Source organism: Nannospalax galili, unplaced genomic scaffold (genome assembly GCF_000622305.1).
Source record: "Nannospalax galili isolate Female #2095 unplaced genomic scaffold, S.galili_v1.0 scaffold1488, whole genome shotgun sequence".
Taxonomy (NCBI): Eukaryota; Metazoa; Chordata; class Mammalia; order Rodentia; family Spalacidae; genus Nannospalax; species Nannospalax galili.
Window position 1 is genome coordinate 566,329 of NW_008358859.1, and position 24,052 is coordinate 590,380.

General features: G+C 54.4%; 2 protein-coding genes across 14 annotated transcripts in view; one reads left to right on the forward strand and one right to left on the reverse strand.

The window, feature by feature from the left end:
• The window catches only part of Nphp4 (nephrocystin 4), a 114,082-nt gene extending 107,994 nt beyond the window's left edge, over positions 1-6,088 (reverse strand). For 7 of the 12 annotated variants that reach the window (XR_003847660.1, XM_029558289.1, XM_029558285.1 and 4 more), the window contains exons 1-2: positions 5,898-6,087; positions 847-1,027 (exon numbers count right to left, since the gene is read on the reverse strand). Coding sequence is in view for 10 of the 12 variants with exons in the window: in XM_029558289.1 (XP_029414149.1) it covers positions 847-981 (135 nt within the window). In the remaining 2 variants the exon portion in view is untranslated. Of the gene's footprint in view, positions 1-646; positions 712-846; positions 1,028-5,246; positions 5,633-5,897 lie in introns of those variants that run through there. The other 5 variants (XM_029558287.1, XM_029558288.1, XM_029558286.1 and 2 more) reach the window with 5 other exon arrangements.
• Positions 6,089-6,292: 204 nt separating this feature from the next.
• Kcnab2 (potassium voltage-gated channel subfamily A regulatory beta subunit 2) overlaps positions 6,293-24,052 on the forward strand; it is a 92,114-nt gene continuing 74,354 nt past the window's right edge. For both annotated transcript variants that reach the window (XM_008822396.2, XM_029558283.1), the window contains exon 1: positions 6,293-6,419. The gene's annotated coding sequence lies outside the window, so the exon portion shown is untranslated. The remainder of the gene's footprint in view (positions 6,420-24,052) is intronic.

Sequence of the window (24,052 nt, forward strand, 5' to 3'; positions counted from 1 at the left end):
TAGGGCGGAGGGGCCCAGCCCCAGCCTCTGTGCAATGTGAATTCCACTGCTCCACCATCAGAAGACGATGGGCTTGCCAAGCCAAAGCTAGAAGAAACCCCATGCATTCACTAGTAGGGCTGGATCCCTCTCAGACATCTCTACAGGCCTCAGGAGGACATGGACCACATGAGCACCCGTAGGGGCTGCACAGAAACATAAGCTCATCACACAGATCCCAGGAGCTGAAGGGGGCACAGATGGGTGAGGAGACATTGGCAGAGGCCTGAGCATACAAGAGACTGGGGACATCTAGGCACAAAGCTTCCACAAGCCATGCCCAGAGCAGGGCCCCTCCTTCCCTAAGGGCAGACTGTGGACCATGCAGGGCCACGAGCAAGGCATCCTCTCGCAACACCCTGGCTCAGAAACAACCCAGAAATCAGACTACCTGGGATTCCACATTGCTCCACTATGGGTGGAAATCACTGACCCAAGACCCCAAGTGCTGACCAGGTAGAAGAATCCCGTGTTCTCTGTACCCAGTACTGCAAAGCCCAAGGCAACGGGCCCAGTGACAAGACTCAGGGAGGTAAGTGAAAATCAATGGTAACTGGAAGCCTCAGCTCAGACGACAGCATTTGATAATCAACGGAAATCTCATTACCTGCTTAATTAGGGGTCCATCAAGCCACTTCAGGACACACTGAAATGCTGTGGACTCCTTCCAAAGCTGGCCAACCCAGTACTGCAAAGCCCAAGGCAACGGGCCCAGTGACAAGACTCAAGGAGGTAAGTGAAAATCAATGGTAACTGGAAGCCTCAGCTCAGACGACAGCATTTGATAATCAACGGAAATCTCATTACCTGCTTAATTAGGGGTCCATCAAGCCACTTCAGGACACACTGAAATGCTGTGGACTCCTTCCAAAGCTGGCGTGCTCTCTGTGGGTGGGGAGGGACCAGTGTGTTCTGGGCGAAGGCCCTGTGCCAGTCATCCATGCTGCCTGTCTGACCTCACTGGGGCCTCCAGGACCCCCTGCACCATCTGTGAAGAACGAAGGCAAGAGCTGTTGGGCCAAACTGAACGTTTCCCAAGGAGCCTCCAGCCCAGAACCCACCTTTACAACCCTGTCCTGTAGACACCGGCGCAGCGGCTGCTCTGAACGCACGCTGCCCACCCTCTGGCTCCATGGAACCCTCTGCTCCCACATGGGCCAATCGGACATAATGACAGGACACAGTGGGCGGCCCTGCAAACTCTACAGGTCCCCACTGAGTTTGTTACCATATATAGTGGAAATATCAGCGATGCCAGAGAAGGCTCTTGGTAGAGCCAGGAAGGCCACTGATTTCACTACATCTGGACTACTGGCTACACATGTCAAGACTGACAAGAAACATGGAGCTGAGCAGAGCTCCTTCCCTGTCTGTTGCAAGCTGCAGGCCACCAGGCATCTGCAGGAAGGTCTCTGTGACTTCGGAGGCCCATTAACTTTTACATTAATGCCATTTTAATAAAGAGAGAGGAATGAGAGGCAGGACACGGCTATTTAGATGTAGAGACTCAGCTGACACTTTCTCAAACACGAACAAGAGAGCCTGTCACTTCAGCAAAAACGACGAGTAAAAAAAGGAGTTTTGAAGCAAAAATGAGAGCCGGGAACATCTGTATCCTCCACCAGCGACCCAACTATGTCACATTTCAGGATCTTTCCAGTAAGATGGGCAGGGACAAGACTAATGAGCACCTCAGAAAGTGTACACCACATGTCAGTGTGTGGAAGGTCAGTGTAACTCAGATGGTCTGTCTTCCCAAGAGCCCAGCGCATAAAGACTCAAAGCCCTGCGGGAACAAAAGAGCCACTCAGGGCAGGAGCTTGGGGTGTGAGGAGGCAGTTAATGGCATGGGACACCACTTTAGAACAATCTGGAAGAAACTGTTGGCAGAGTGCTGGCCTAGCATGCACAAAGCTCTGGACTCCATCCCCAGTACCACATAAGCCAGGTGTGGTGACACACCCCTGTAATTCCAGCAATGGGAAGAGGCAAGAGGATCTGAGTTCCAGGCCAGCCTGGTCTACACAGCGAGTTCCAGACTAGCCAGACCTACACAGTGAGACCCTGTCTCCAAAGGCAGAACAAACCTACTCAGAGGGTGAGCATGGCATCCTGGAATACCCACCTCAGGGATACCCACCTCAGGGACCCTCCTCCTACTCAGTGGGGATGGGTTTCCTTTGAAGGCTTCAACAGATTAGGCACAGAAGCCCCTAAAATAAACTGCCTCCTACTGAGCCAGGCACGAAAAACACTCACAAACGAGAAGTCATCCTTCTCATCCATTTTAAAGGTTTTGATGGGGCTGGAGAGATGGCTCAGCGGTTAAGAATATTTGCTGTTCTCCAGAGGACCCAGGTTTGATTCTCAGTGCCCACATGGCAGCTGATGACTGTCCATAGCCCCAGTTCCAAGCAGACCCAGAAACCAACAGGGCCAAGGTAGGGATGGATGGAGCCGGCAGATGGGAAGTAGCCCCCCATGTCCCCTGGAGGCTGCTGCCCCTCCTCCAGTCAGGTTGAATAGCACCCCGAACTTTCTCATCCTATCCCAGGAACCTGGGAACATAAGACTGTTTATAGCAAACTGGATTTGGCACAGGAGCGGGTAGGTTATACAGGATCATCCAGGGAGCCTGGTGTACACATAGGTCCTTATAAGAGATGGGTAAGAAAGATTAAAGAGACCAGGGGCCACAGAGCTGGGTGAGGCCTGCGGAGGGAAGAAAAGCTATATGCCAAGGGATACAGGTGCCCTCAGGAGTCAGAAAGGACAGGGACACGTTCAGCTAGGGCCTCCAGGGACCCGCGCTGCCCACACCTTGAGCTTAGCCAATGAGACAGATTTCAGACTTCTGATGGCCAGAACTAGAAAAGAATCAATGTGTGGCATCTGGGGACGGCAGTCACAAGACACTCAATAGGGAAGAGTGCAGGGAAGGAGGGAGGCTCCTGCACGCCCTGGATCCAGCCCCAAGTCCACACAGCACTGAGCTCTGCTGGTCACAGCACTGCCGCCTATCTCGCCACGACTGCACCCCTGGCCAGCTCCCGGCAGAAGGGAACTGTCCTCCTGTGGCCTTGGCTGCAGCTCACTAGCAGAACTCAGGGAACAGTCACAAAACCAAATGACACTGCAGGGGAAGTGGGCCTGGCTCCTGCTTTCTCTTGGAGAAACATGGCTCATTGCTCTTCAGATGAACAGGAGTGGACTCTGTGAAAGCAATGCCCGAGAGCAGGGCAGGTACTTCTGGGCAGGCTATGGACACAGGCCCCCACACAGCCGCCGGCCTGACTCAAGCCAGGGTCCTCACCCCAGGGGCTGTGAAAAGCACCTACTGCCCAGCAGGCTCATGCTGGCACTGAAGGCCCTGCCTCCCCCCAGCCCTCTAAAGAAATATCATCAAGCCGGGCATGGTGGCGCACACCTTTGATCCCAGCACTTGGGAGGCAGAGGCAGGCGGATCTCTGTGAGTTCAAGGCCAGCCTGGTCTACATAGTGAGTTCCAGGACAGCTGGGACTACAGGGAGACCCTGTCTCAAAAAGACAAAAAAAAGAAAGAAACATCATCAAGGGCTGAACAGTCAGTGTTGTCCTGAGAGACTGGAAGTTCCATGAGTCAGCACTGGTCCTCGGAGAGACTCTCGCAGAGACTGAACAGAAATAGAACCATCCTGGCAGGAGAGAAGATTTTCCAAAGAGACACTTGTGCTCCCCTCAATGGATTAACAGACCCCAAAGAACTAAAATTTCCACCGGAAACCCGTGGTGGGGGAGGGGAAAGGCTGAAGCCCACACCTCCTGGGAAGAGATTTCACACAGTTCTGACAACCTGTCAGACATTTGCAGAAGCTGCAACAGGGAACAAGCCCTGGGGTCACACCTTGACAGGACTGCTTAGTTACAAGGATTTCCTGCCCTCTAGTTAAGCCTGACCCTCCCACTGGTACTCCTAAGGCCAGCTTGGGTAGGGGTGGGGCTACTCGACCCTTTTATTTGTTCCTCTTCCCACATGGCCACTCAATCAATCTCCTTTCTCTGCCTTTTCACAATTATGTGACCCTTTAATCGCTGTAGTAAGGACAGGTGGTCAAGCTTACATGGTGGGGTTGCCAGGGACCATGACTGTACCCTAAAAACTCCCATAAGAAAAAGACCCTGGGGGCTGGAGAGATGGCTCAGTGGTTAAGAGCACTGGCTGCTCTTCCAAAGGACCCGGCTTTGGTTCCCAGCACCCACATGGTGGTGTAACTCCAGTTCCAGGGGATCCGACACCCTCTTCTGACCACCGCGGGCACTGCATGACATGGGTGCACTTACATACATGCAGGTAATACAATCATACACATAAAATAAAAATAACATTTTTTAAAAGCCCTAGAGGAAAGCATAAGCACCAATGGGCTGGAGAAACATTAGAAAACAGGGCAAATTTCATGCTTTGAACCTAAGAAAAGGGTACCACTGGCTCTCCAGGGAAGAAAACACACCATTGTCTACTGAGCCCTGTACTGTCAGGCACAACACTCCTGTATGAACTGTTCCCACAATGGGAGAAGGCAATGTCAGCACAGCCCGCTCTATAGAAGAAACTGAGACGTCGTGGCCAGGTGAGCCCACATCGACTGGTCACTAAGCCACAACGATGGGCAAGCGGCCAGGAGAGGCCAAGCGGGAAAAATGCCCAAAATGGGGCCATGAGAGACCTGGTGGAGGTGCCCAGGCATGAGGGCCAGTCCTATCACAGCCCCAACTTTAGTAAAGACCCTCACCCTCTCTGCCTGCTTCAATTCTACAAGATGGGGCTCTGGGTGGAGTCTTCAGGACTTTGTCTTCTGCAGATCCATGCACCAAATGTTTGCCAAGCACCAAGTGTCTGTGAGGGGCAGAAAGACATGGGCTCTGTCCAATAACATGAAGCAATTGTGGAGAGAAACGGAGCAAGTGTGCACCTCGCACAGCGCAGAACCTGTCCCAGGCTCCTTTTCTGCTAAGAGGAGGAAACCAGGGAGGTTGAAGTTCCGCAAACATGGTACCAGGGGAAGGAAGGCCTGCCAGGCACAGGGACGCCTCCTCTCAGAAGTGAAGACGTGGGGTACCTGACCTAGACCCCGTGGGGAACTATGGTGGACTTCTGTTTCTCATTAAGGGCTACCTGGCATGCCCTCATTCACCCTCCACTAGGGGGTTAAAGGCAAAGTCCTCACCAGAGCAAACTCTTTTCCCAGGAGACCTGCACTGGACCGAGGTAGTGCTAGGACGCAGCTTGGAGCACAAGGCAGACTTGTGACCCACGGAAGACGCACTGCTGAGCTGCAACGGTCACCAGGGAGACCCTGCCCGGCTCTTAAACGCGCAAACCAGGCAGCGTGGGCTGCAAGGGCGGGGGCCGGCCGGCCCTGCGCTCCGACGGCTGGACGTGGACAGGACCAGGGCCTCGCGGTGCATGGAGGCCCGCAGGGACCGACCTGAACAAGCCGCAGGGACTTGGGCCAAGAAGGATGTGCGTGGACAAGGCCGCGGGATACCGAGCTCTCCGCCTGGACCCGGGGTGGGCACCGGATCAGGAGGCGCAGGTCTCACCCAAGGAGCCCCAGACACCCAACTTTGCAGGGCAGCCTGGGCTACACCATTACCGTGCGGGGAGGGTGCGACCCACGGGGACACGCGGACCCGACCCAGCCCTGCGCTCCGCGTCCTGCCCTTGAAGATACCGGGTCCCCACGTCAGGCTGCGTACACCACGCCACCCGGGACCCGGGAATCTCGGCCGCTCTGAGCCCACCCGTGCCTCCAGGTCACGCCGACCTCCCCCTCCTCGCCAGCCCACTTTGGTTCCGTCCGCCGCTGGCGCGTTACCTAGGAGACAGGCCCAGCCGCGGAACCCAGACCCACACCTTCGAGGACGTCCCGCACCGCGGACCCGGGATGCGGCGGCCGGTGCCCACGGAACCCGACGCCTGGCGGGTCCAGCACCGACCCAGAGGCGCACCGGGTCCGCCGCCGCCACCCGCGGGAGGAGCCAGGGCCGGCCGGGCAGCGCACACGGAGCCCGAGACCCCGCCCCGCGTCCCTAACGTCATCAGACCGCGGAACCAATGAGAACCCAAGCCCCCGCGCGCGCCAGCCAATCAGCGCGGCGCGGGCCAATCCTGATTTGCATAGACCCCCCCTCTGCCCTCCACCAATGAGAATGTGACTGGCGTGCTCGCTAGCCAATCAGAGGCTGCTAGGGGCGTGGCCTCGGGCGTCCCACGAGGTGAAGATGCTGCGGGCGGAACCTGCCTAGGAGGAGCGGGATTCGGGGGCGCTGAAGTCGCAGGGGCCGGGCGGGAAGGAAGATCCGGAGCGGGGTGCAGGAGCCGGAGCTGGAGCCCCCAGGTGAGTGCGGCGGGGCGACCCTGGCCGAGGCCGGGCCTCCCCCGAGCCCCGCGACGCGCACCTGCGAGGCCGCTCTGCGGCGGACACCGCGGTCCCTCGCCATCTCCCTGCCCCCGCCGCCGTCCTCGCCGCCTTCTCCACCATCTCCCTGCCCCCATCCCACCCTGCCAGGCTTCCCTGTCATCCCGCCTGGCCTTTCAGCCCGCATTCCCGACCCCTACCCTGAAGTTCATCCCTCATCCCGCGTCCCCATCTCTGCGCCCTCGCGTCCCCGCAGCCTCGCCTCGCCCTTCCCTCCCAGCTTCCTTCCTTATCCCCTCAGCCGGCCTCTGCGCAGCCCCAGCGGTGCGCTCCTAGTCTCCCCATCCTTCTCCTCGTTGCTCCCCAAGGCTCATCCTTCGTCCTTGCTGCCTGTCCCAGTGTCCCTCGGTCCCTGACCCCAGCCTCTCACCCCTTCCACTTCCGGCCCCAGACTACCTTTCAATGTTCCCCAGCACCTTTATACTCCCTGCACCGGGTCCTCGGACTTTCTGCACCTTATAGCCTCCTCACCTGTCCCAAGACCCCTACCCGCCATGCTCAGCTTCTCCGCCTCTGCCCAGGCCCTGGCACAGAGCACTTCCCCACCTCCCTACCTGCTGCTGCCCCTGCGGGATGCTGCCCGCCGCAGTGTCTGCAGCGGAGTACCTGCCCACCTGCCCCCTCTCCCATCCTTGGCACACCCTGCCTGTTCTTCCTGGCATTTGTCCTGGGGGAGTCTCCTGCAGGATGCCTAGAACACCCTAGGGTGCTCCAAACGAGAAACCTCTCAGCACCCTCTCCTGCCTTCGTCCTAGCCACCATCTCCCTCCTCACCCCTCCCCCACTTTCCTGCTCAGTCTCACTTTGTGATTCAGCATTTTTGGGGTTGGTAACTTTCTTGGCTTTCTGGTGTGAAAGGGACCTGTCTGAAAGGCAGGTGGTCTGGATTTCGAGGGTAGCAGGGCCACCTTAGAAACCAGATTTGAGCTGCCCAGTTGGGAGAGGGGCAGGAGCCAGAGAGACCCATTCTTGAGGGTTGCGTTTTGCTCCCTTCCATTTGTCTGCCCTGTGTTGAACCTCATCCAAGGGGAGATGACATAAGTAATAGCTCTTGGGGAAATGGGCTATTAGCATTTATGGAAATTAATACATCCACATCCGAGGCGCAGGAACATCAAGTTCAGGCCACAGCTGTCCCGCTATCTGTTTCAAGATTCCTCCTTCTCTGCAACTTGTACTCCTCCTCAGAAAAGCCAGCCCCCAACCAACCCCCTTCCAGTGCCAAGAACAGGCCTCCACTCTGCTCCCAAAGCTGCATCCAGGCCCTGCGTTGCAGGGCTTAGTGACCTGTGTGTGAAGAGTCCCATCGATCCACCTGCTTCTTACTTGGCAGATGTGTCTGCTACAGACCCCAGGCTCCTGTGAAGGTATGGGGGACCCCTGGCTTTGTGCCTTTCGCAGCGTGAGGTCTCTCCAGGTTCTGTGCATCAAGGCCAGCATGCAGCCTCCCCAGGGGAAGCTGTCCAATTCCACACCGGCATCAGTGTCACTGATAGTGCTGGTCTGCAGCAGGACCCTGTCTGGTGGAGACTTCCCTTGTCAAAACAGAGATCTGTCTTTTCCCTCTTTGCTACACCAGGCAACGCATGTTTTGTGGGTGCCAGTCAGGGTCCAGGGACTGAGCCGGTCAGGGAGAGGGGTGTCAGGGAAAAATCACAAAACTTTTCATGTGCTTCTAGTGTTTGAAACCCTGTGTATGCAAAGCTGGATAGGGGAAACGTGTACAAAACCGGTTGCCCACAGATGGTGAGAGGTGGCACTCAGGCCATGTGTGCTGGGGAACCAGGAGGCAGAGAGCTCTGTGGCTGGCCAGCTTGGGAGGCCTCGTGGCCCTTGGGCTGGCTTCTTCCCTCTCTGTTTTCATTCACCTCTAAATTCAACTGATTTAGAAGGAAATGAATGGCACAGTTTGGGTTTGGCGGTTTCCAGGAAGGGTGTGGAGGGTCCTTGTGTTGTATTTGCAGGTGCTCCCACGACAGCTGGGCACGCAGTGTGTATGGAAGGGAAAGTGCACTAGTCTTAGAATCCTGGGGAATGTGTTTCAGTTTCTGAGTGGTCCAACCAGGAGTGTGTGTTTGATCCTCGGTTAAGCTGTCTGTGATCTTTGGTCACCAAAGGTCCCAGAGCCACAGTGTTTCTTTCTAGAGTCCCTGAGTAAGTAGACAGAATAGCAGCTGCTACAGGCAGCATTCTCTAAGTGTCTAGACCAAGAGACCGCATACCTCTCTCCACCCTCTCTCCCAGCAACCAGAAGGTCTCTCACACCTTATAGAAATGAAGACACTCAAGTTGCAAGAGCCTTGGCCACCCAACAGTCAGCCATCTCCTTTCTTAGAGCAGTTAACAGAAGCCCAGTGGGCAAAGATTTATTTCTTCAAGGTCAACAGAGGCAGTGATGGAGCTGGGGCAGACCCCACAATTCACACTTCATTGAGCCCAGTTCACTCATAGTTCTCCAAGTTGGAGGAAGTCAGCACCCCAAGGACCCAATGGCTGCCCTTTGGGAAAGCAACTATTGGGGTGTCACTGACATTTCTGGAAGAAGTTCTTATCTTAAGGTGTGTCTAAGTCACAGGAAGGTTTCTCAGGAACAAGGGAGATGCCACTGACTGCAGCAAATTCTCAGGATTCTAGTCTGCCTGACCTGGCAGGTTCCCAGCACAAAGGTGCTGTTGTTCATAACCATCAAGATGGCCATGTAGTTACAGGACAGACAGGAAGCCAGGGCCCTGGGTGTGATGGGGAAGAAGGGAGTTCTCACTAGAACTACACTCTGATCCCGTATTACCTCAGGGATCTTGTGAAGAACTTCAAAATAGGCTTATTTAACCTGCAGGGGAAACTGAGGCATAGAGTGACTGGCCCTGGCTTTCCAGCTAGTAAAGAGTCCTGCCCTGACAAGATGGGGTGGTAAGTGCCCAGTCCACTGTCCCACCCTGCTCCAGCAAATGTGGAGCAGGGTGAGTCTACTCAGACACCCAGGGGATCAGGAGCTAATCCAAGGTCCCAAGAGATTTGGGGCCCGTTTCAATGAAATAGGAAACCCACACTGGGCCTGGCTCATCTTTAGAGTGGATCTGTGATGAGATAGTCTGTTTTCAGTTGCTATCACAAAATACCTGAAACTGAGTCATTTACAACAAATAGAGGTTGACTGCTATGTGCAGCCTCCGTGCTAAACCCTGCCCACTTTCTGAGTTGTAACTCCTAAACTTTATTCTTTCCTCTTCTTTCCATCTCCTCTCTTCAACCACTAGCAGAACTCCTAAGCCTGTTTGCCTTGATAACGCAGGACATACACTCTATCTTCCTCTATCCCTCTCTTCCCTGCTCTGGTCCTCTCCCACACACTCCTAATGCAACCATTTGCAATCTTCTGTTGCTGAGCCTGCCTGCTTCCTTGATCTCTAACTCAGAAAATAGAACTTTCTCTTTCTTTCTCCATCTCCCTCCTTCTGGCAGCTGCTCACATCTCTTCTTTTGTCTTTCAAACTCCAGTAAAACATTCCTTGTTCCCCTCTGGGAAAAAAGAAATTAAAACAAAAGAGAATAACACAAGTTTAGGTGACTCAGGGTCCTGGAGACTCCAGAATCCCAGAATGGAACCCATGTGGTAAGGTGCTGCGTCGGAACATGGCAGGGGCATCACAAAGAAAGCAGGTATATGTCAGCAGGGCATCTCTTCCACTTTCTAAAACCACCAGCCCTGTCATGGGGGTCCTACCTTAACACCATCATCCAATCCTAATAACCCCTGAAAGGCCCTCACTCCAAAAACCATCAGCATCACAGTGTTAAGTTTGAATGAAAATGCCCCTGATACGTTCGTGTTTTAAACACTGGTTCTCCAGCTGATGGCACTATTTGGGGAGGCCAGGAAACCTTTGAAGAGTTGGGACCTAGCTGGCAGAAGTAGGTCACTGGGGTGGGCCTTTGAAAGCTAAGGCCCTTGGTTCCTGATCCATCACATAAGGAGCCTCTACCACAAGGAACTCTGCCATCTCCCCCACCATGATGGACTGAGACCCTCTAAAACTGAGAGCCAAAATAAATCTCTCCCCAAGTGGGTTGTTTTTTTAGCAGGTAGTTTGGTCACAGTGACACAGAAGTAATGACTGTAATAGAAATTTGAGGACCAAGTTTCTAACTTTAAAAAAAAAAGTTGAAGGCATAGTCAAACTGTAACTCCACTGGATCCCAAAACAACCCAGCAGCCCACTCTCTGGAATCTCCCCTTTGAGAGCCACTTCCTGGGCCCCATAGTTACTGTGGTCTCAGGGCTCCTCTGTAACCTGCCTTGGCCCTTCAGCCCTGGCAGAGATTTAGTTCTCCAGGCTCTGCCTCTCTGCCCATCTAAAACACATGGCTCCCTTCATCTACCTCCCTTTATCTGGGTGGACAGAAGGACCCTAGATGGGTCCCAACGGTAGGCTTAGTCAGTGTCTAGGCTAAGTCTGAGCCTGAAGCATAGCCCTGCCTGGGATCCAACAGAGTCCCCAACAGGGGACAGCAGGATAACTTGGGTTCCCTCTAGGTCATTTCAGGAGCCCACTCAGGGCCACTGAGAAAGAGCCTAGGAGAGCCCGGCAGACTGTTAGGTAGACTTGGGGGGAGGAGGAAGCTAGAGCAAGCGCACCACCTCCTTCCTCTAGAACAGTCTTCCTAGAAACCCAAGGGTCACACCCTGCCCTGGTTTCCTTTGCCTGGGGGCTGGAGGGCCAGCAAGCCTTCAGTCTCCACTTGCCTGTCCACCTGATCACTGCAGCCCACAGGCACTGAGGGGCCGCAGAACCGCACTCTTTATCACGGTGTTTCCGTCTTCCTTGGTCCTTCAGGAAGAACTCAGACCCTTGACGCCTACAAGCTGTCAGATACAGCCCAGGGCAGAAGGATCTAGAGCCCAGCGATCCTGACTGTCCGTGGTAGCAGAACAAGGTTCTTCACAATGTAGGAAGGCCAGAAATAACTGGAATGTATGGATAAGGAGATTCTCCTGAGTCTACTCATCAGAAAAAAAAAAAATTATCTAAAACCTGTGAATATCATTGGTGAATACAGAAAGACCAGCAGACTTTGCAAGGGCTGACGAGAAACAGGACCCACCCAACTCTGCCTCTAGGGCTAAGAGCCTAGAACGAGATTCAGTGACCACCAAGCTGATGGGGAGGAAAGACAGGTCAGGGTCACTGATGGAGACCTTGAAGACAGGGTTGTGATAAGCAGAGCTAGGAAAGAACTGTCTGGGAAGGGCCGCTGCAGGGTTAGGGCCCTGAAGGAGGGGGACACTGGGACAGCTGGACCATGGCCAGAGACCATGGTAATCGAAAGCAGGATGGTGAACATGGGTAAAAAAAAAAAAGATGAGTATAAGGCTGGAGAGATGGCTCAGGGGTTAAGAACACTGACTCCTCTTGCAGAGGACCTGGGTTCAATTCCCAGCACCCACATGGTGGCTAACAAATGTCCATAACTGCAGTTCAGGGGATTTGACGCCCTCCTCTGACCTCTCTGGGCATTGCACAACAGGGCTGCACTTACATACATGCAGGCAATACACTCATATACATAAAATTAAAAAAAATTCTTTTAATATTGAGACTAGGTTCCCTTGGGGGCTAGACACTGATGGGGACAGAGGCAGGAGCCCAGGAGTCTTCTGAACTCTTACTGGGTCCACTTGGGCTGCAGAGAGAACCAGCAGGAGAGGGGGTCCCGGGTAGTACCATCCTGGGCCGTGGCGTGGGGGCTTGTGCCCGCAGGAATTGGAAGTGGTGCTGTGCATCGGACAAAAGCTGGGACCTCAGAATGACTGCCAGTCACCCAAGGCCTCTCGGCGGACCAGGCCACCTGGCAGTTAAGGCCAAGAGGGAGGGAAAGAAGAGAGAGTCAAGGGAACAACAGATGTAGGCACAGGATTCAAGCGGGAGAGGTGAAGTCAAGACCAGAGAGGTGAAGAAACCCTGGATTGTTCCAGAGCCCAGGGAGGAGAGGGAAAGGGCATGACAGAGGGGCTGGTGTGCTGGAAAGGGACCAGACAGATGAGAGAGGAGTAAGGACCCACTCCAGGAGAGGCCAGCAGTTGAGACCAGCCTCCCATAGCAGGCACCTGCTGCACACTGACACCCAACCACCCACCAGGCTCCAGGCTCCTCACTAAAGGTCCTTGTTTCTATTAAGCTGATGCAGAAACAGGTCCTAGAAAGCCGTAGTGAGCATCCTGAAGTCTCTGAGCAGGTAGGTGGTGGAGCCAGGACCCAGATCCCGAGTCCCTTCTCTGACCTGGACCATGCTGTCTAGAGCTCTTTAGATTTTGACAGGGAAAGGCAGGTGAGGAAGGGCTGGGCTTAGGGGGTGGCAGGCTGTGCGCAAGGAAAGTCACCCTTCTGTCCATAGTCCACCAGCGTCGGGCCTTTTGTAGGCGATTTACATAGTGCATTGTTCTGTTTCTTGATTTACGGGTTGTTTCTGGGGACACTCGTGAACTGTGGCACCACAGCACATCTCTTCAGCATCCGGTGGCTCTGCTTAGTAAGGCACAGAGCGGATAAGAACAGGCCACAGGGCAGCTTCAGGAGAGTGAAGTCATCAGGGCACCTGTTTCGTCTGCAGAACCCGGGGTCTGGGCAAACCCCATGCACCTGGATGGGTCCCATCATTCAGTTCCGAGGAATCTCGACCTAGGGATTCCAACCTCATGCTTTGAGAAACACTTCCTAGCTATTTTGGTCTGTTGGTGAACTTTGTGGCCTTAAAGCTACCTGGTACTCAAGGAAGGTTTTTCTGACAATTGAAAGCTCTGGGGAAAAGGGCTTTGCCTAGGTTTCTTTAATTCTCAGTAACATGTAAAGCCCACATTTTACTGACTGGAGAGACCCACTAGCTTTTGTCAGCTTTGAATCCAAAATTATGGGTTTATCCTAATGGCAGTGCTTAACAAGAAGCTAGCTATTCGTTTCCCAGGCTCCTAGAAGGGGGTTTATGCAGGATGCTGATGATCCAGCTTTCCAGCAGAGCTGTGTAAAGGAGCTGACCATGGTCACTGGGTCCCATCTGTGCTCCAACTCTGCCCTGGCTTCACTCCGCTGCTCCGCTCTTCTCCCACCTCTGCTGAGCTGGCTCATCTCACCCCCCAGGGGGTATTACCTTTCCCTGGCAACTAGTAGAGGGGTGTTTTCAGTCACCCAGGCCAGGAGGTGTTCAGATGTCATGGACAGGAGTCCCAGAACCATCTTGTCCCCCCTTCTTTCTACAAAGGATACTGTGCCTAGAGCAAGATCTGCAGATCCCAGCTCGCAGAACCAGGACATGGGTGCACCTTGGTCCTCACAGGAAAGCCGGCCTGAGCTTCCTTGTTTATGTCCTGCTGTGTGAGAGGCAGCCGGTACTCCAGGGAGACAGATGACCTGTGCTAGGGTGTCTGGGGCTTCTGGGGGTGCTGCTGTGCTTTCTCCTCATCCTCACAGTTTGAGAAAGGCCACTGGAACCCCATGGGCCAGCTCCTATAGGATGTGGACCCTGTTTTGCTGGTCCATGTGGCAGTTATAGTGGGCCTCAAGTGGAAAGTGTCCAGAAAAAAACAGTGGCTTTACCCAAGAAAGGACTGTTCAGTTGAAGCATAAAGCCTGGGCCCTGGGCCTAGTGCTGCCCCTGGAAACTGGTGGCACAGAGGGCATGGGGAGCAATGCCTTCTCCCATTTCGGCTCTGCAGTGAGGCCTGTGACTGGACCCACAAATTGAATGTGGATGGCGGTCACTACCCTCAGGGCCCGTGACAGTGGGGGAAGGAACTTAGAATCCAAAGCATCAAGGTGTGGTATCAATCACTACAGAAGTGTTGGTAACACAGTCAACATGATGGCACAGTGTGGCCAGGAAGAGAGGAGAGACAGTGCTAGGTCTGAGTCCCAGGGCCAGGAAGGAGGCATTGACAGAGGAGAGAGAGAGTGACAGAGACAGGGTGGGGTGTCAGGCACGATGGGGGAAAGGGGCATCTGGCTGGGCTAGCAGGGATCTCTTGGGTCTCAAACATCTTCATAAAATGCCCAGCCTCCTGTAACTAAACTGGTTTCCCTGCTCAGCATGTGAGAGGTCACCGAGGTCACCCTACCTCAGAGCCCACAGCCCTGCCTCTGAGCCCACAGCACCCTAAGGGAGGGTCACAGGCCCTAAGCTATCCACCCCAAGACATACAAATGCAGGGCCTATATGCCTAGCTGGCCCCTGCCTTACCCATACCAGAAGGTTCTGGCAAAACCCAGTGGATGCTGTTAGCAGGATGCTGAGGGAAGGGTTTCTCCCCACCCTGTGGCAGCTGGTAACCACAGTAACTGGAGAGCTGTGGAGTGACCCAGCCACCTGCTGGGTTATTTGGGTGCTGAGGCCTGCCAGCCCCCCAGGGTACATGCCATGTGGTGCAGTCGAAATGGGGGCATCCCAAGCCAGGGCCTCCTCTCAGCCTCTGTAGGGCACAAGGAGGGACCTGTCCCCAGACTCAGCAGAATCCTGGTCCAGCTGTTTTGCTCAGTGGTGGAGCCCTGGACTCCCACAGCTAACAGCTTTGGGCTCTTCAAGTCCATGATGCTTAATAGGCCAGCCTCCTCCTTTCAGAGAGAAGGGGGCTGAGGCTGAAGCAGGGCCCTTCTTGTGGGGAGAGCTGGGGTCATATGCACATCTCTTCCCATCCCCTACCCTGACCCCATCACCCTCTGTGGAGCTGTGATGAGGCAAGAGCCAGGCATGGATGAGGTAGCCCCCTTCCAGTGGGGACAGACGGGAATCCCACTCCTAGGCAGAAACTAAAACTGTGCCAGACTCTCCCTGGAACCGTAGGAGACGTGTTTCCCCCCTTTCTAGACGTTATCTTCTTGAGAGTCGCTCACACATGATGAATTTTCTTAGTGCAAGGGGAAGCCCACCATAAAATGCAAAGACACCCCATTCCTCTGGCCAAGCACATACTCACCAGACACAGCTGATTTCACGGCCTTAAAAGAGCCCCGGTCGGTCCGTTGAAGGCAGTATATGCACCTCCTGGGACCCCTCCCCTGCCCACATGTTGCTGTCCGTGGCTGCAAAGAAAGGTAAACAGAGAGCCGTGCTGTCTTCTGCTCAGAGACAAGCTGGCGTGGCCCTCCCCTTCTGTCTTCTTTACCCCAGGGAGCTGACTCATGATGCATCTGCTACCTGAGGAACCTCAGGACCAAGTCCAGGTGTCGCCCACAGCCTTGTTCCTGAGCCAGTGAAGCCACAGTGCTGCATAAGGGCCGCTGACATGAAGGCCCCAGCAGGCCTCCCAAGCTAGAGGCTCCTACCCTGCCCTGGGGGAGCATTCTTTCCCTCCTTCACACGTAGGCATCCAGATCTCCACCTGCCCCTGCAAACACATATGGCTGCCACCTGCCTTTACCCTAAATTATAGCACGAGGATGGTCCTAAGCAAGAAGCTGTCTTGAGTATCCACATCTCATCCTGTTTGTCTGCCATCCTACCTCCCACATCTTCACTCTACTGAGTGAGGCAGTGGTGAACATTCATGGACATCTCACTTTATTTCCCCTAGACCCAATAGGATAAGGTTACATAAGCAGGGTTTCAGGCTGCAGACCTCTGCTGCCCAGTGACTTCCCCCAAGCATGCCCCGCTGTCTCCATGCAGAAATTTCACCACAGCCTCACCAGCAAAGAGTATTTCATTTAGAAGTATATTTCCTTGTTAATTATGTGATAGTGCCCCGCGGTTTTCTTTTGAATCTCTTTTTACTCAGCAGAGGCTCTAGTGGGTGGGGTGGGGTGTAGCTGGCTTTCAGATTGCTGCATGGACAAGGTATTAATCTTTCATGCGTCCATCACGTGGTGGTGCTGGGACAGCAATCCTCTTTGAAACTGTTTGTTATTTATTCGTACTGTCCCCTGGAGAGCAAGGAGGAGCCCCACGTGCCTGACTGGCACACAGGGAATGTTTGGGGAGAAGAGTCGTCCTGCAAACCTCTCTCCCCGACACTGTGGGGAACAGTTGAGGGGCTCCAGCCACAGAGCTCCAGACCCCAGCTAACAGTCATTTGTCCCACAGAAGGCTGTTTCTCCTCCTTACAGTAACCTGCTATTTAGGGTGGGAAAGCCTTGAAGGCCACGTTGGTGTACAGTAGTCCTTTCCCCACGTGCGCTCTGTTTCTGACACTCAGGCTGACAATATTAAGTGGAAATTATCCAAAAGGAACAGTTTGTAAGTTTTAAGTAACTTCATTTAAGGTATATTTTGTAATTATTTTAGTTTATTATTGCTAATCTCTTACTGTGCCTAATGTCTAAATTTAGCTTTACTATGGTGAGTGTGTGCATGGAGGGAAAAACCGTGTAGAGGCGATTCGGCACTGTGCGAGACTTGAGGCATCCCCAGGACGTTTGGGAATGTGTCCCTGTGGATAAGGAGAGGCTGCCGTATTTGTTTCCTAGTGCCACAAACAGCGTGCCTCAAAATAGCTGTATTTATTATTCTCTCATAGTTCAGGAGGCCTGACATCCAAACGCAGGGTGTGGGCAGAGCTGTGCCCCTGGCAGCACTTGGGGAAGGGCCTCTTCCAGGCCTCTGTGGGTCTGGTGGCTGCTACAATCCGTGGTGTTCCTTGGCCGGTAGACACACCATCTCAGCCTCTGCCATCACATGCTTTTGGTGTCTGCCACCTCTTAGGACTTTTGTCACTGGAGGAGGGCCACCCTGATGTAGGATGATCTCATCTTAGGATCCTTATCTTGAACATCTTCAAAAACCTTTTGGCCAAATAAGGTCACATTCACAGGTGCCAGGGGAAAGGACTTGGAAGTCATTTGGGAGTGATACACTTCATCCCACTGGAGCAAGTTTCTGCTGCTGACTACCCCTTCTCACCTTAGTCCTCCATCCAGAAGCTTCCATGGCTTGCTTTCCAGTCTGGTGATTCTTTGTCCTTCAGCAAGGATTATACATCAAGTGTTGCAGGCTAAGGAGTGAAGTGGAATGGTGGGATGTGGGAGGTGAGTGCCGCTGTGTGGGAGCCCACGCTAGGTCTGAACGCCCACCTCTGTGACAAGGAGTGGGATCCATTTTAGGGTTTCCTCTGCCTGCTCCAGATGGTAGATTTGGGAGGCAGGCCCTCGTATGGCTTGGGAAGCTAAGTAGCCTGGGCTGGGGCATCAGCCAGGCCTAGCCATGAAGAGGAAATGGTAGCACAGGTAGCAGAGCACAGCATCCCATGGGGGCAGATGGGGGCACTCAGGGATAACCTTCCAATTAGGAGGCCAGCCTGGCTTCCCCTGTGGGCTGAATTCATGCTCTGGGCTTGAGGAAAGCCCGAGCTTGGGCATCTTGGAGGCTCTGTTCTGGTCCCTAGAAAACAGAGCAGCATCGGCGGGTAGTGGGGGATCACTGGCCGTGCTGCCTGGCCAGCGCCTCTTCAAGCGTCTGGCTCTGTTCTGACAGTAGAGCCAGCGCCTTTGCCCTAGTTTCTTCCAAGGATGATGACTGAGAGCCACCTCCCAGGCACTGATCAGAGCTGTTAAGAGTCGTACCCTGTGAATGACGCCAGATGGGGATCAGCCCAGACCACTCAGCCTTCTTTCATACCAGGTGCTGTGCTAGCCACAGTTGGGTACCTGGCTGGACACAGTGACTGGAGCGTCCCTGCACAGGACTGCCCTGAGACAGTCGACTCCTCCCCAGCAGACACTTCAGAAACCAGTCCCACAAACACAATGACAGCACCCCCCCACTCCCCAAGCAGCCCCCCCTGCCCAGCCATTGTGGGTTTGGAGGCCCTGAAGTGGGGTTTTTGTCCAGGGCTGCAGAGAGCAAGGGGCCCTAGCCACATCTAGGGTAGGTCAGTGCTCGGCGATAACGAGAGCACAGTCACCCAGGTGAGGTGGCTCTCCCACTGAGGGTGCCCGTGTCAGAAATGTTGGGACGCTCGTCTCCTTCCCTCCCCCACCGTGGGGTGCAGGCAGTTAAAATCTATCCCTCCACCCAGACAACAGTTTGTTCTGTCCATCTGTCCCTGCACAAGGCTGGGTGCTGGGCGGTCCATGCCCCCTCCCTCGCCTTGCTGAGTCAGGCACTGGAATGCAGGCTCCTAGGGATGGATTCTGGTTTCCTGCCCCCAACCCCCAACTGGGCTTTTCCTGCTTTGGCTCACTTCAAATCTCAATCTGGCTGTGAGAGGAGACTCAGCATTTTCTTTATCCCTTTATGGTAGATGCTCCAGAAAAGCGAGAGAGAAACTTCTAGTCTCTACAGCCATTGCCTGCCCTGTGTGTCTCTCCACTGCTCTACCCCTGTGTGAGAGGGTGGTCCTCTTCCCTCACTGCCCATCCCTCATCCACACCACCCTCAGCCCGACTCCTTGATCGTCTGTTAGATACGGAGTTTCCATCTTGGAAATCACAGCCGGCTGGGAAGGGGCTGGGATGCAACAGCGATGGCCAAGGCTTCCATGTTCACTGATGCCTGCGGGTGCTGCCTGGAGTCCTTGAGGGTTTGCATGGCTGCCCCAAGGGAGCTGGTGAATGTGGGGGCCAGGAGGCATGGCCTTTCCAGGGACTCCCCCCAACCCTACATGGTGGGATGGGAATTCACGCCATTAAGCCCCAAAGATGAGTGAGAAAGTCAGGGCTTGAATTCCACAGGGAAGATAGCCAGCCGGGTCCACATCCAGTGCTCTGGGTCCCCAGCAACCGTGGTCAGCGTGCTCTGCAGGCTCAGGCTCCCCGGGTCCCTGAACATACTCTCATAGATCCAGACAACAGAGGGACCGAGGAGTGCCTTGTAGGGAGTGTAAATAGGAAAGTGCAGAAAACAGGCATGCCCACCGGGTGGAAGAGTGTGGCACCCTGGGTGTGCTCCACCACTGGGAATCAAAACGCTTCATCTCTCCCCAGAGCTGCAGGCCATGCTTTTTTGCATCCATGTTTGAAATGGGCCCTGGCTGGAAGTTCACGTCTCTGAAAAGTCTGAAGTTCACTAAAATGACATTGTGAGGCTGACCGTCAGTCCTCTGTGGAGGGTTGTGGGCTGTGGTCTTACCTGGGCCTTGGAGCATCTGCTTTTCATAGCAGCAGGAAGCTGGCCAGAGGGTGGGACAGCTGTGAGGACCAGTCCTTCCACAGGCAGGAAACTCAGCAACACCCACTTGGCCTGAGGTGGTGCATCCAGCCTGTGCACCGGCCCTTTGTCAGCACCACTTGGAGCCATGGGAGCAGACAGAGAAAACAGGCTTGTGGGTGGAGTAGGCCTGTGTACATGTGTGTGCATGCGTGTGTATGTGCACTCACTGGTGTTCGTGCAGGTCTGCACGTGTATGCACGCAAAGGTCAGAAGTGGCCCGCAGGTTAGGTCTCCCTACAGAGCTTCCTACCAGGGCTGGCTCAGTGTCCTGCCTAGGTTGTCCCTCAGTTCTCTTGATCGACTTCCTGTAATGGGCGGAACTCTGACACACTTTCACAAAAGGGGATATAAATTTAGTTTTAAAGAAGAAAGGAGCTATGGGGTGACCTAGAATTGACTTTGTGCCCTGGGGTCCCACTGTGGAGTGTGCACGCCTTCTCCTGGGGGCTCTGGGAATGAGGTCGCGAGGCCCACGAGGCCCTGGGGAGCGTCTCTGACCCCTGGTTTCTTCTCTCTCTGTCCCTGGCTGGGGCTTCTCACACTTAGGTCACTGGACTCTAATCTGATGCTTTAGGATAAATGTCCTTATCATCAATCTTACTTGGGCTTCACTTTCTTTTTAGTGAATTACAATTTTGTTTGTTTGTTTTGCTCCCTATGTAGCCCTGGCTGACCTGGAACCCTATTCTTTTTTCAATATTTTATTTATTATTTTTATTTTATGTGTATGAGTGTATTGCCAGCATGTGTATAAGTTCCCCTTTGTTGTGCAATGCCCACAGAGGTCAGAAGAAGGCATCAGATCCCTAGGAACTGGAGTTACAGACAGTTGTTAGCTACCATGTGAGTGCTAGGAATCAAATCCAGGTCCTCTACAGGAGCAGCCAGAGCTCTTAACAACTGAGACATCTCTCCAGTCCCACTGGAACTCTTTATGTAGACCAGGCTGGCCTAAAACTCACAGAGATCCTCCTGTCTCTGGAGTGCTGGAATTAAAGGCATGTGCCACCACACCTAGCCAGTTAAAGCAATTTGTAATTAGATATCTTGAGATGAAAGCTGCTGTCCCTGCACTAAAGGGAAAACCAGTGTTACTTGTCATCCTTTAGAGGAAACTGGGAAAAGAAGTACGTAGACATAGATTGCAGACCCATGTCGGCAAGACCAGAACTACATGGGCATGTACTGAAAATCCCAGCCTGTGGATCCTGGAGACCCCAGGATGAGCCATCAGCTCCTTTGCTGGGAATTCAGGCATATGAGCCTGTCCCTACCTTCTCCAGTCATGCCCGGTTCCCTTAGTTCACAGGTGGAATGCTGGAAGAAGGTCATTCATGCTGTCAAGAGCACCCTGAGGGACAGAAGCTAATGGAGATGCCCATGGTGGACCATCAGCCCCTGCACCTCTAGTTGGCTGGGTAGGGAAAGCTCTTCATGGGAACAGGGTCCCCAAGGACTGGGCCAGCATTCCAGCGTCAAAGACTGAAACCAGAAAGCTGTGTTGTCCGGAAATCACCAAGTCTGGGACAGACCAGTGGGAGGCTTGTTAAGAGTATTGGCTTTGCCACAGGAACACCTACCCCAGCTCTTGGCCTTGCAGCATGCCTTTTGAATGATGCATGTGGTCACAGTATGAGGAACGGAAGTTATGACTCCCTCCCTCCGTGCTGCTGCCCACCCTAGGGAAACCTGTGGGAGTCGTGAGGAATGGCCACCTAGACCTGGGATGGGGTCGGTAGTCTCTGCACTGGAACCTATGACTACTGAAATGTTCCTCCCAGGAGCAAGAGCAAGGGTGGGGGCTGCCACAGGCATGAGAACAGAGGTAGAACCCCCAGTACACCTAAGACAGGTGTGCCAGAGGCAGACAGGTGTGCCCAAGGTCAGTGTGTGGAGAGAAGCAGGCAGCTATGCGGCAGGACCAGAGGAGGAGTAGGGGCTGGGAAGCTAGATGGGTTCTGAATGTCAAGCTGAAGCACTCAGTCAGAGGCCCTGGACAGCCACTGAGGGTGTTAGAGAAAGGCATCACCTGAGAGACCTGGTGTGGAGAAAGAGAAGTTGGTCTCTGATGCCAAGTGGAAACCATGGTCTAGGCAGGAGCTCTGAAAGGGGGAGGGGGTGGGGGGGGTTCAGACAGGGAATGCTCCAGGGATGCCTATGCGAAAAGAGCCAACACCTGGAGCAGAAAGTGGAAGCTAAGGTTCAACCCAAGCCCTTGGGTTTGAAGGCAGGAACTGGAATTAGAGCAGCTGGCAGGTTGCCTGGGGGCATCACTTAGGGGAAGAACTCCGAGAGCAGACCACTGAAAACACAGTACTTTGGAGACTAGAAGATGAGCTGGAGTGGTAGAGGCGGAAACGGTGAAGGTAGGGTTAGGGATGATGGGGGTCAAGGTGAAGACTTCAGAGATGGAAGTGGTAGAGATGCAGTAGTCATGAGGAGATAGGTGGTCACAGTGCAGGTGACGGTAGAAGTGGTGGGATGGTCGTGGTGATGGTCATGATAGTGGTAGAGGTGATAGATGTGATAGTGCCGGTTGAGTGGAGAGGGTGGTGGTGATGGAGATGGTGGTGGTAGAGGTGGTGGAGATGGTGGTGGCAGAGGTGATGGAGATGGTGGTGGCAGAGGTGATGGAGATGGTGGTGGCAGAGGTGATGGAGATGGTGGTGGCAGAGGTGATGGAGATGGTGGTGGCAGAGGTGATGGAGATGGTGGTGGCAGAGGTGATGGAGATGGTGGTGGCAGAGGTGATGGAGATGGTGGTGGCAGAGGTGATGGAGATGGTGGTGGCAGAGGTGATGGAGATGGTGGTGGCAGAGGTGATGGAGATGGTGGTGGCAGAGGTGATGGAGATGGTGGTGGCAGAGGTGATGGAGATGGTGGTGGCAGAGGTGATGGAGATGGTGGTGGCAGAGGTGATGGAGATGGTGGTGGCAGAGGTGATGGAGATGGTGGTGGCAGAGGTGATGGAGATGGTGGTGGCAGAGGTGATGGAGATGGTGGTGGCAGAGGTGATGGAGATGGTGGTGGCAGAGGTGATGGAGATGGTGGTGGCAGAGGTGATGGAGATGGTGGTGGCAGAGGTGATGGAGATGGTGGTGGCAGAGGTGATGGAGATGGTGGTGGCAGAGGTGATGGAGATGGTGGTGGCAGAGGTGATGGAGATGGTGGTGGCAGAGGTGATGGAGATGGTGGTGGCAGAGGTGATGGAGATGGTGGTGGCAGAGGTGATGGAGATGGTGGTGGCAGAGGTGATGGAGATGGTGGTGGCAGAGGTGATGGAGATGGTGGTGGCAGAGGTGATGGAGATGGTGGTGGCAGAGGTGATGGAGATGGTGGTGGCAGAGGTGATGGAGATGGTGGTGGCAGAGGTGATGGAGATGGTGGTGGCAGAGGTGATGGAGATGGTGGTGGCAGAGGTGATGGAGATGGTGGTGGCAGAGGTGATGGAGATGGTGGTGGCAGAGGTGATGGAGATGGTGGTGGCAGAGGTGATGGAGATGGTGGTGGCAGAGGTGATGGAGATGGTGGTGGCAGAGGTGATGGAGATGGTGGTGGCAGAGGTGATGGAGATGGTGGTGGCAGAGGTGATGGAGATGGTGGTGGCAGAGGTGATGGAGATGGTGGTGGCAGAGGTGATGGAGATGGTGGTGGCAGAGGTGATGGAGATGGTGGTGGCAGAGGTGATGGAGATGGTGGTGGCAGAGGTGATGGAGATGGTGGTGGCAGAGGTGATGGAGATGGTGGTGGCAGAGGTGATGGAGATGGTGGTGGCAGAGGTGATGGAGATGGTGGTGGCAGAGGTGATGGAGATGGTGGTGGCAGAGGTGATGGAGATGGTGGTGGCAGAGGTGATGGAGATGGTGGTGGCAGAGGTGATGGAGATGGTGGTGGCAGAGGTGATGGAGATGGTGGTGGCAGAGGTGATGGAGATGGTGGTGGCAGAGGTGATGGAGATGGTGGTGGCAGAGGTGATGGAGATGGTGGTGGCAGAGGTGATGGAGATGGTGGTGGCAGAGGTGATGGAGATGGTGGTGGCAGAGGTGATGGAGATGGTGGTGGCAGAGGTGATGGAGATGGTGGTGGCAGAGGTGATGGAGATGGTGGTGGCAGAGGTGATGGAGATGGTGGTGGCAGAGGTGATGGAGATGGTGGTGGCAGAGGTGATGGAGATGGTGGTGGCAGAGGTGATGGAGATGGTGGTGGCAGAGGTGATGGAGATGGTGGTGGCAGAGGTGATGGAGATGGTGGTGGCAGAGGTGATGGAGATGGTGGTGGCAGAGGTGATGGAGATGGTGGTGGCAGAGGTGATGGAGATGGTGGTGGCAGAGGTGATGGAGATGGTGGTGGCAGAGGTGATGGAGATGGTGGTGGCAGAGGTGATGGAGATGGTGGTGGCAGAGGTGATGGAGATGGTGGTG